Here is a 13,649-nt window from a genome sequence, read left to right on the forward strand (position 1 = left end):
CCCATCCAATAACCTCCCCCAAAAGAGTCTGAGTGAGGTCGTAACTATGATCCTACCCGTATGGATTACATAATTTCGCTTAATATTCTATTTTCTCAAGCAGTTATAATATTACTAACCTAAATAAATACCTGTATGATAGTATATCTGAACCAAACGGATAATAGATTGTTAGGTGAACCTCGAAATAATGTAGGCATGTTGATATTTTTGGGTGTGTGCATGTATGTGTATATGATCTGTATGTATATATGTATATATAGGTGGGTAGGAAAAATAAAAAATAAAGAAATAAAGGGGAATGAATAAAGACAAAGGTAAGTACTACAATATATAAGCCTCTATACTCCGTTTGTATAACCTAAATGCTCTGAGTTGTTTTGTTATATGTTATCATATATTATTGTTATATCGTTAAATATCTTATGTATATCTGTTTAAACCTCGAAGGAGTGCTTGCTAAATCTGAGGATAGACCTATGGACTTCAAACTGAAGTCACTATAAATTTTTACGTAGTAAAAAACGTACAACTTATGAAAAAGTAAGAAGCGGGTAGGTGCGGGTAATATAACTATGCGTGTGGAGTTTGATAAAAAGAATTATGTAGAGAATGAGTTTATTCCTATTTCTATTTTAGATGTATCATTTGGTGACAGTGTATATATATGTCTGTATTTTGTGTAAATATGTATGTATATGTGTATTTATGTATGTATGTGTGTATGTATGTGTATGCATATATGTGTGTATATGCGTGTGCGTGTATATGTATATATATATATATATATATATATATATATATATATATATATGAACTTTTAAAATAGGCTGTCTCGTATACGATGATTATAATAATGGATATTACAAGAATGCATGGGTGTCTGGGTATATATGTATGTATGTTATGTATGTATATATACGTCCGAATAAACTATAATAATACGTTGTTTCATATAAAAGGGTTACCACGCTACGTAAGTTAAAAGGCACCTTATTATTAAAAAAAAAGGTTTTCGTATTTGTGCATGTATTGCTGTGTTTTTATGCGTTGTGAGCTAGCGAGTATCTGTGTGTCCATGTGTGTATACATATGCAAGTATATACGTGAGTCTATATTGATATCTGTATGTATATGTGTCTCGTATATATCTGTGGAGATTTGGGGACACGTATGGATGGGGATGTGTGTCTGCACCTGCGGATAGTCTGACTGTGTATATATTGTGTCTATGCTGGTATGCGTGTGCATGTATATGCATACGTATGGATATATATATGTATATATATGTATGTATATATGTATGTATATATATATGTATGCATATATATATGTATATATATATGTATATATGTATATATATATGTATATATGTATATATATGTATATATATGCATATATACATATATATATATATATATATATATATATATATATATATATATATATATATATATATATATATATATATATATATATATATATATTATTGAGACGTATATCCGGTTAGGGAACACAGGTTTTTAAAGTTCCCAATCGACTTCTTATTATTGTTATTAATATTGATATTGTTGGTGCTATTAATATTATCAATATTATAGAAATTATTATTATTAGTATCGTTAGTGGGATTAACATTATTAGTTTTAGTATAATAACAGTCATAATATATGATATCCAGGTGTGTGCATGGATGTATGTGTTTGAGGGTCCGTTCATTGATATAACTGCGTCTGTGAGTATAAATATACACATGTTATAACTGTATGTAAACATTATGTATCTATGTATGTGTATATGTGTGTATATACACGGGTGTATCAAAGTGTGGGTGTTTATACGTGTATTTATATATATGTATGCATGATGAGATTGATAACTTCCGGGGTTTTATGTTTATGTTTTATTTTTATTTGGTTACTTGTTTATTTTTTTTTATTATTTTATTCTTATTTTATTTTATTTATTTATTTGATTTATTTTAATTTTAATTTTATTCTTGTGTGTCGTTATAATTATTGTCTGTTTTCAGTGCGTGTGTGTGAGTAAAATACAGCGAACAATGTATATCCACTCTTGAGTATATGTATAAGCGTATGTTTGCTTCTAATGTGTGTGTGTGTATGTATGTGTGTTTGTATGTATATGTGTGTGAATTGAAAGACATCGGTCAGTACTCAATAGCCATAAGGAATTTTTTTTTAATTTACTGACCGCGAGACAAAAATACTAAATTCTCAAGTACCTTATGCCGTAAAAACCAAAAGATGGGATAGATAAACTTGAAAAGGGAATATAAAAAAAGAAAAAAAGGGAAATAAAAAAGATGTTTATTATCTTCAAAGACCTCACTTATCCTCTCCCCGTTAATAACCCCCACCCACGTTACATCCTAACTTTGTAAACGAAATAAGATAATGTTTTTGTTTGATATATCAGTTCTCGACGATAATTCTTGGCTTGAAGATGTAATCACCCAACGCGGGTGATTACGGAAACATGTATGTAGCCATCAATGTTTGTATAAATAAATTTAATAAATATAAATATATATAAATATATATATATATGAATATAAATATATATAAATATATATATATAAATATGTATATATATATATATATATATATCTATAAAAGTGAATGTGTCTGTGTATCTGTGTGTCTGCGTGTCTGTGTACATTTCCCTACGCAATAACTCTCTGAATTTTAAGTCTACAGATTCGAAATTTGATATACAGGGTACTGAGATTCAGGAAAATCTTTGGGACCAGTTTTCGGCCAGAAATTTGGCTGTTAAGAGGTTCAACGATTTAACCTTTGAGAACTCTACCAAACTCCTCCCACAATTTTTGGTCTAAACACTTGAGATTTTCGATATAGGTTCCTTGGACATGGATCTTACTTAATAACTCAATTTGTGCTAAAAACACTAAATTTTAAGGGGTCATAACAGGGGTCAAAGTTAAAAAAAATGACCGCTGCGGTCTCTACCAAATTACTAAGACAATTTCTGGTCTAAACATTTGAAATTTGACATAACGGGTATTCAGAGATAGGTCAAGCTTTGAAATCAGTTAGAGTCGAAACCTTTAGTTACCAATATATAAATGTATATATGTTTGCATGTCTGCCAAATACTTTTGACAGAGGCGACGGATTTTACCAGGATCAGTATCGATTTAAAGTCCAACCTTTCAGACGACAAATATCGAACAATTGGATAAAAACATTAAAATCTTCATCTTCAACTGGGAACATTTCTACAGGGGATGGGGGTCGCTTATTTTCGCCGATGTTTTTGAAAGTCATCCTCTCCTTTCGATTGTAATGCCATTCTGTATAATGGTATTTCTTAACTACCATAGAGAAAAGACAGACAGGCATTTTCACTTTTATAGATATATAGATAGATAGACAGATAAATAGATTGGATGTAATATATAGTAATGATTTACAAGTATTAAAAAAAAGACTTATGCGCCTCCCCCGAGAATCGAAACCAAAACGTTCAGCTCATGATTTATTTTGTCTCTGCTGGCATTGACTGGGCTATGAAAACATTTTTACTGCAAGGGTAAAAATTAAAACATGAACCAATAGCTACTACGTTATGCATTTCTAATGCCGCGTTCGACTTCACCTGGCAATTTTATATTATTTTTTTTATGTTCATACTTTTGCACCGATTTTTCCAGACTAAAAGTCAAATATAAAATTTTGCATGGATTCAAATACCTTATATATGAAGTTTCATGTATGTAAATCAAAATATCTAGGAGGAATTTTGGAGGTAATATTTGTTAAACAAAAATATATACGTATATATAATTATATATGGAAACAATTTTGTGTTTACTGTAAACTTTTTACGCAAATAGTATGCAAGTATAAATCATGTAGAATATCTGCATGAATATAATTACACGTAATAGTTAACTAAAGATGATTATTCCGTTAGAAAACCGAAGCAACTAATAGGGAAGTAATTAAAATGAATGTTTAAACGAATATGCAAATAAGTTAGTGTATCCTAGTGAATGCAATTCCTCAACTCATTAAAAAAAAAAAAAAAAAAAAAAAAATGCTTTTTCTGTTTAAATAAATAGAACGGGGGGTTTTAATATGAATATCAATACACACAAAAGAAAAACGAATTTATAGAAGTATAGATATATACATATATATATATATAAATATATATGTATATGCATATATATATAAATATATATATATGATATATATACAAATATATATACAAATATATCTTTAAATATATATATAATATATAAATATATATATATATAAATATATGCTTAAATATATAAATATATATATATAAACATATATAAATGTATATATATATATAAATATAAATATATATATATGGAAATATATATAAATATATATATACATATAAATATATATAAATATATATATACATATAAATATATATATATATATATATATATATATATATATAAATATATATATAAAAACATATACGGCGTGGCCTATAAGTCACTTTACATTTTAAAAATTCAATAGCTTTTTTCTATTTATATATTTTAATTTCTCTTTTCAGAATTATAATATAGAATCTCTGGAAATTGTTTGAATAGATAAGTTTACAACAGAAGAACGAGGATAACTGAATTACACTTTGACAATGGACGGTCAATTGTTGCAATGCAAGATCTTATATGCGCCATTTCAATGTTCAATATCCTCTTAAAAGATATGCTATTGAATTTGTTGAACCTCAGTTAGTAAACATGCCAGGGTAATGGTGGCAAACAAAATGGTGCAATTACACATACAGCTAGAGCAACAATGCAGTTGTTTACTGTGATGTTTCAGGATCGAAAAATCTCTTGAAATTTCGATTTTGAATGGCCTCCACGTTCATCTAATTTGACAGAACTATACTTTAAGCTTTGGGGCTCTTAAAGACAAAGTGTATGCAAATAAGCCTAGAAGCATCCAAAACGTACGAAAACATACGGGGGAAATTCTTTCCCTACAATTTCCGATGTTAAGAACTGTCATAAAGAATAGCTTAGAAAGAGCTCGACTTGAAAAGCCGAGAATGGAGGCTACATAAGAGACATTATCTTACGTAATTAAGACAAAACAAATTTCCATACTATAAACTGTATAATACAAAAAGATTAATTAAATACAGTCATTTAAGAAAGAAATATTTGATTTTTAAACTGTAAAGTTACTTATGGGCCACCCGATATATATATATATATATATATATATATATATATATAAATAAACATATAAATATATATATGTATGTATAAATATATATATAAATATCTATATAAATATATTTATATTTATATAAATATATATGCGTATATATAGAAATATATGCATATATATTTGTGTGCTTATATATATACATATATACATATATATAGAAGTATATATATACAAATATATGTATATTTATATAAATATATATAGGTATATATAAATATATATGCATATATATTTGTGTGTGTATGTATATATATGCATGCGTGTGTGTGTGTGTGTGTGTGTGTGCAAAACCTTTGAAATAACTATATATTAAGAACAATATAATAATTAATCGAGGATTGTCTTGATATTTGTTTACTACGAAATCTACGTCCATAAAAGATAGTATATTTTAGGACATTGAAACACCGTGTCATCTGCTCGTTTGTCTATAAATTCAGGAATTTTAACGCAATGGTGTGCGCATCCGATTATAACCTCTCGTTGTGTGATGATATAATAATGCGAAGATACATCGAAACACGTGTCTTGTTCCTTCAAAATCAACAACCATACATATGGTTAAATGAAAGTTATACTAAACAAACTCAAAGCTTTTGTTTTACCATTTTATGTGGTACACAAGCAAATCTTATACAATACTGAATAAGACTTTTATTTTGCAAATATCCTCTCATAAGATTTTTTTGCAAATATCCTCTCATAAGATGAAAAATTGATAATTAAATCTGTAATAAACGCTTTATTAATTATAATTTGAAAATGTTTATATTAATCTAATATATAAATCTCACTATATCCGTCTGTGTGTGTCTCCATTTTTTTTTAATTGTATGTCCTCCTAGACGGATTGTCGCTTGACAGCGTGCAGTAGCTTAAAAAATTGCATATAGGGTGCAGAATTTTATTAGAGGTATTTAATCGGTTGAAACAATTTCTAAGAGGTTCAAAAAAGGGGCTCAAACTTGAAAGAAATGACAAGTTGACGAGCATAGCGCCCATGGCGTCGTTGTGCACATGTGCACGATGTGTAACATCAATTTATGAAGTAAATTTACAAGTTCTTGAAAGCAGTTGTCTCTGTTGTGCAGTGTGTAGCGTCGCCGATTACTAATACCAGTGCTGCGGTTTCGAGCTCCACAATTTTTTTTTTTGTCTTTTTGTGTTACATTCCGATATTCTTGACTTTTAAATGTTACGTAATAATTATTTAAGAACATTTTCATATAAAAAAAAATAAGAAAAATGTTTTTGTTTTGCTGTACATAATGAAATGTCATATTCCAAATGTATAGGATATATTATATATCAGCTTATTTATTACATTCCATATAATCACGTAAATAGATCAAGTAATGGACTTTTGTATTGAATTCACTCCTAGACTAATTAACCGATCATTATGGATTTTAAGGATGTGTATATGTTTATATATTTTTATGTATTGAATTCACTCCTATACTAATTAACCGATCATTATGAATTTTAATTATGTGTGTATGATTATATATTTCTATGTATTGAATTCACTCCTAAACTAATTAAACGATCATTATTGATTTTAGTTATGTGTATAATCTGTATGTTTGCATGATTGGATACACTCATAAACTAATTAACCGATCATTATGAATTTTATTTATGTGCATACTATTATATATTTCTATTATTGGATTCACTCCTATACTAATTTACCGATCATTATGAATTTTAATTATGTGTCTATGCTTATATATTTCTACGTATTAGATCCACTCCTAAACTAATTAACCGATCATTATGAATTTTAATTATGTATATGTAATTATATATTATTGTATCTTGGATCCATTCCAAAACTAATTAACTGATCATTATGAACTTTATGTAATGTATATGTTTGTATATGTCTATAGATGTCATATTCCAAAAATCACATACAATGGTCACTTACTTTGTTAATGCATTTATGTATACAAGAACTTTTATCCAAGTAATAAGACACTTGTACAGTATAGTACTCGTATGAAAAACTTATGTAAAATCATCGAGTAGTTTCATCTTTATATTAGAAATAAGGTACTTTCACAGAATATCTTACCTGTGACGTACATAAGTTATTAAAACCGTAAATTCCGTTAAATATACACATGAGAAATAATGTGCTTCTTCACTATAGCACCGAGATTAAAAATCGAATTCTTACCCGCTGATATACAGAAAATTTAGCACAACAGAAATTTCATAAATGTATTAAGTTCGTTCGTTCTTAAATTAGAAAAAAGGTACAGTATCTTACACAAGAAATAAGGTAGTTGTGCAGTATAGTACCCATATGAAAAACAAAGGAAATCTTACTTGCGACGTACATAAATGTAATTAAAATCGAAAATCATGTAATGCATTCGAGTTGTATGATATTTATATGAGAAATAAGGTGCTTCTTTACTATAGCACTCTGATGTAAAAACAAATTTGTGACACACAGAAAAGTTAGCGCAAGAGAAAATTATGTAAAATTATCCAGTAGTTTCATCTATATCTTAGCAATGACGTACTTGTACATTATCCTACCCAAGAAATAAGGTACTTGTGCAGTATAGTACTCATATGAAAAAACAAAGAAAATCATGCCTGTGACGTTAAAACCGTAAATTATGATATATATTCGGGTCGTATGACTTTTAAATGAGAAATAAGGTGCTTCTTCACTATAGCGCACCTATTGTCTAAATTACTTAAAATATGTGTTGTACATTACCCGCCCTAAGTAAGGAACTTTTTGTCCGTATACGTGCTGTAAATGTCCTGTCTAAGGGAAGGTACAATTATTTCATACAAATAATATCCGTCATAGGATAGGTAAAATATTCCTTTGCTGAAGATGGCAAATGATAAATAGACATATAAAAACTCCTCTATCCTAAATTTCATGTATAAATTTTGAAGTTAAGTGAAAAACAAAACTGAAATATAATACATAAATATGTATATATGTGGATACACATACACACACATACACATATATATATATATATATATATATATATATATATATATATGGGTGTGTGTATGTATATAGGTCTGCGCGTATATATGTGTGTGTACATTGTACATGTGTATATGTGTATGTATATATATGTATATATACGTGTATTTATATATATATGTGTATATATACGATTATATATGCATATGTGTGTATATATATGTATATATACGTGTGTATATATATACATGTCTATATATACGTATATATATGTGTGTGTTTGTGTGTGTAATGTATGTATGTGTGTGTATCAATTCAGTACATGAAAAAGTACGTCAGACGTAAAAATAATATTAACTTGGAAGCTGCTCCGAGCATGTCTGAAGACTTCTGTGACTCAGGTAGAAATATTGGCAACGCCTCGTTCTGCAATGTCATAAACGTGTAATGTTCCAATGTTCCAGGGGAGGTCACTTGGATATAATCCAATGTTGATCACACTTGATAATTTTCGCGTCAAATCTATTAAGTTTTAAAGGATTTCAGCGGTAGAATTTAAAATCATTTTTCCTTTCTCTCTCTAACTCTCTCTCTTTCTTATATATATATATATATATATATATATATATATATATATATATATATATATATATATATATATATGAATAAGTTGAATATGTTGAATATGAAAACTAGTGGCTACACATATGCAAATATGTTTCAGTGACCACCCTGCTAGGGAAAATCACATCATCAGGCCAAGAATATCTCCGAAATTATCAGTCAAAAACATTACCTTTTAATATTAAAACCAACCTATAGGATTATATCATTATCAATGGTAAAAGGGGTAACCAGATAAAATAAGTGATCACATTATACAAATTGATGTGGGATCTCCCAATATAATTTTATAGTTATACTTTTTTTAGTTAGCATTTGACATCCAGCTCTACTTTTAGTGGTTATTTAAGGAATAAGGATTTTAGAAGAATAAGTCTTATACCAATGCAAAAAAATAACTAAACAATACTACCAATAATTATATATATATATATATATATATATATATATATATATATATATATATGCATATATATGTATTTTTCATTAAACATTCCCTCTTGGCTATGGAAGTTAAAACAGTAAATATTTGGACAGATGTTGACTTAATATAAATATATTTAAGTACTTATTACAAACAGTAATATCCAGTTTAGTGCGCGGTCGTGCCCCTCCACCCATATTTTTCTTTCATCTTGCTGTTTAATGCTATATTATATCCGTTTCTTTGTAGTTTGTTTTCCGTAAGACATGCTTCTTATTTTTCTATGAACATATATAATATCTCATACGTTTTCTGTCTTTTTGCAGTTGCTCCTGACGAAGAGCACGGTAAATATATATCAACATTATTTTTTTCAAATAAAGTTCTTTATTTATTTGGAAAGTGCAGTAGAGTTTTGGTGATAATTTAATAGACTGATACAGTCTTAAGAGAAAAGAAATACCATCATGTAAGGCTATTTGCGCAAAGAGCAAATATTTAAATTATCGTTATACACGCGGAATATCTCCGCTGAAGTAAGTGTTGCACAATTACCAACCACACCTTATGGCTTGTGTTCAGTAGTAAGAAGTTCAGGACAACTACTAAAATCACAGGATAAACCGTAAAAGATTTTTATAATTTTTATTTTTTATTTTTATAAAATCACAGGATAAGCCGTAAAATTTTTTTATAATTTGAAAGTTTTTTCTCATAGACTCGACCTTGTTTATTGAATCACTTTATTAACATGAAGTCAATATATTCCAATTTGAATGATGAAGAATATTATTAGAGGATTGAATATGATGCATACAAAAAGAGAAAAATTGAATTGTTCTCGAAAAGACACTACGAATCCAGCTATAGACTGAATTCGATGGATAATTTTGACTGTTTCATGAATCACAGGATACAAGAGTTCCTTTTATGAGACAATCATTCAAGAAATCCCATTATCCGTCGTGGTGTTGTTGTTAGCGTTTCTGATAATCCTTTCTGAAATAACCTCCTCTTCTAGGGGGAAGTGTAGTATATGTTCATCCATCTTAATACTATCCCCAAGTTTCCAAAACTATGTGAGCCCAGAGAGAGCATATATTTGCATAATAGATGAATATTTTCTATATTTCAGATCAATACTACTTGGGATGTTTCAAAGATGAGAACAGTAGAAAATTACGGAAAAGTATCGGAAATGTTCGCAGTGTTCCGGAATGTGTAAGGAAATGTAGACAGTCCGGTTTTGCTTATGCCGGAACTCAGGTGAGTATTTACATATCAGATATGTATTTGATACCAGCAGCACATTATGACCCCCATAAACACCACTTATGTGCATACTCCGGAGAGATTTTTAAGCATAAAAGCTTAAAATCAAAATTTTACTCATCAACATCCTGGGCCATGTTTCAGTTCACAGAAGTGACACCTTTATCTGGTCGGTCTCTCTCTTTGGTCGTCGGGTTATTGATTTTCTTGGATGACGTCTTATTGATATTCTTTTGGGCATAGCTGGAGTCTGTTAGACAGAGCACATATCCAAACCACGTCAATCTCTTTATTTTGACTTACATCGTTGATACATTTGTTAATAATAAGCCCCTTTCTAATTTCTGCATTTCTTTGTCTATGTAAAAAACAAATTATTCTCAACAGTTCTTAAACAGTTTTTTTCTAAAAAAAAAAATAGACTTCCTCTCATTCCCTGCCAGTATAGCCCAAATTTCACTTGCATATACAACAAAATGAACTATCAATGGATTGTAATGTCTTAACTTTAAAAGGTGTTGTTATTCCAACTCCATATCTTTTCTTTTAGATGTCGAAATGCGGATTTTTGCCATTCTTATTCTTCTGCTAATTTCACATGATGACTTTGAACTACTGAATCAATAAACAGCAAATCAGTTAATTTAAGCTATTTGATTATTTTTTTATTCTTCATTTCTTACGGCTTATTATTTAATTATATTAATATTTAAGAAATATTTAAGTGAATTGTAGTATTTCACTTAAATACAAACAATTAAGTTTAGTGTTCTCAGCATTTCGTAATAGAGATTTAACAACATTTAGATTCAAGGAACACTTTCTATATCTATTCATTGTAATCTGATTCTGTCTTCCCAAAACGTGGACACCATGGACAATACGATCTTCCGTTTACTTTTATCTTAATATCGTATAATGTAGACAAGCTGTGATGGGAGGTTATCATAGTTAAACACATTAAATCGACCATAGTTATTTTTCGTATATATCGTATATATATAATATATAAGTAATATTGTTCATCGACAACTGATCGCTTTGATACACGCAGAGAATATGTTATTCCGTTGTTCGTTCGTTCTGTTTACACAATTATAACCGGTGATCATTACCGTCGCGTTTCCAGGCCGGAAAGATCAGTAGCAATGGTTGTTATGGTTACGTAAACTGTTGTTGCTGCTGATGAAAACTACTGTTACGTAAACATACTTTTCAGATGAGTTGTTCACGGTGGCTTTGAACGTACTTTTTTGTAATTATACTACGAGCATTTAAATATTCATTATCTTTATTCGTGTAAAATATGATTCATATAAAAGATGTGTTTATATGTTTCTATGTACACGATTACCTCCTACTCATTAATCCATTATAAATTTGGATAGGCGTAGGAGGTCGAAATAAAGGCTTTAATTCATTCAATTTTAAGCAAAGAGAATAAAAAAAGCTGAAAACCATAACTACAACTGCCTATGTGAAAATACAAATATTTCAGATTTGCATTAAAGCTGATCCATAGACATTAGACATTATTTAACCAAGATTTACTGATTTTTAATTTCTGCTTTAACTTTTAAAATTTAGAAATTTTTAGAATCCAAATCATGTAAAGAATTTTAATTAAAGTTTTAGTCATGGAATTTATTTTGTTATGTTATTGGCTCCCGGAAAATACATTTTATAATCTGCTGCATGGCTGAATGTCAGTGTTTAGCTTAGAAATAGTTTGATAAGAAAAGAATGTCTCAATAAGAGAAACAATGTTTCAAATCGAAATCAATATTTAAAGTAAAATATTTACATTATTCATAGGAATTTTAACGAGATAAAAGACATTTCATAAATAAAAAAATAAACACAGATGACTACGCGAAAGCGATCAAACGATGGTAGTATGGTGATACGGGTTGATGACGTCATTTAGAGGGGGGATTTTTTGAGAGATACATAGACATTATTCAAAAGTTAACAGTCAGAAAGAGCAGGCATAATTGGTAGTCAAAAGGAGAGAGATGGTCCACAGACCGTAATCGTTTTGAGCAGGGGAGACTGTCAGAAAGTGTCGATAGTAAAAATCTTAGAGCAGCGTGCAGCTCTCTGATTGGGGAACACCAGTAAATAAAGCTGCTGTAATAACAACCAGGACTTCGAGTCATGCGAATCATCATTTGCAGCTTTTTCAAAGATCCGCTAAATTAAGGTAAACCCAGATGAATAAGGCATATTTACATATTGGCCGACGTTAACCCTCTCCCAAAGCACTGTATCTGTCTTCTATTATGGACAAAGACGTTTATATTATATATTATGTTTATACACTCATCTCTAGACGCTCACATGTACACTTCAAATATATATATATATATATATATATATATATATATATATATATATATATATAAATCCACATCTTAGGCATATACTGGGAAATATATGAACACATTATATAGACTATATTACATTTTTACCTGTCCTGAGACGGGTATTCTTTTAGTTATTTATAAATTTAATACAGAACCACTGATATGTATAGCGAAGTAAAACCGAGTAAAACTATGAGGGAGACGTGAGTATTTTTTTTTTCAAATTTCCCTTGCAACGTTATTTATGTTATCTGACACAGCGAAAATTATCTGAAGCTTAGAAAATTATACTCCATTCGTCTATTCACTAGTGTACGTTTCTAGTTAGCTATGATATAATATATCTATTTAATATACACACTACATTATTTATTGCATTATGAATTTCTGTCTTTATAGTATGGAAAACAGTGTTTCTGCGGCAATGACTATAAAGCATCTGATCGAGTAACTAACTGCAATATGATGTGTGAAAATGGTGTGGATATTTGTGGAGGAGTTTGGGCTAATTCGATTTACAACACGGGTAAGTAAAGCCCAATAAATATACATGCTAGCTTTCTTAATCCAACTTTACTACTACAAATTATTTGAAACAGCCTAAGTTTTTATTTTATTTTAGTTCAATCCAACTAAGGTAAATTAGTACTGGCACGTAAATGCTACTATAATGAGGTGGCAGATTTATAGGAAAATGTACAAAATGAACAAACAACTTAATG

The 13,649-nt window shown here is 29.1% G+C and overlaps 1 protein-coding gene across 1 annotated transcript in view; it reads left to right on the forward strand.

Annotated features, from left to right (window-relative positions):
- The window catches only part of LOC145259645 (uncharacterized), a 195,932-nt gene that overhangs the window by 76,707 nt on the left and 105,576 nt on the right, over positions 1–13,649 (forward strand). Inside the window, exons 3-4 of the mRNA XM_080117302.1 lie at positions 10,425–10,555; positions 13,327–13,453. Coding sequence (XP_079973428.1) covers positions 10,425–10,555; positions 13,327–13,453 — 258 coding nt within the window. The remainder of the gene's footprint in view (positions 1–10,424; positions 10,556–13,326; positions 13,454–13,649) is intronic.

The sequence above is a fragment of the Euprymna scolopes genome, chromosome 35 (genome assembly GCF_053919585.1).
Source record: "Euprymna scolopes isolate OS-2025 chromosome 35, ASM5391958v1, whole genome shotgun sequence".
Lineage (NCBI taxonomy): Eukaryota > Metazoa > Mollusca > Cephalopoda > Sepiida > Sepiolidae > Euprymna > Euprymna scolopes.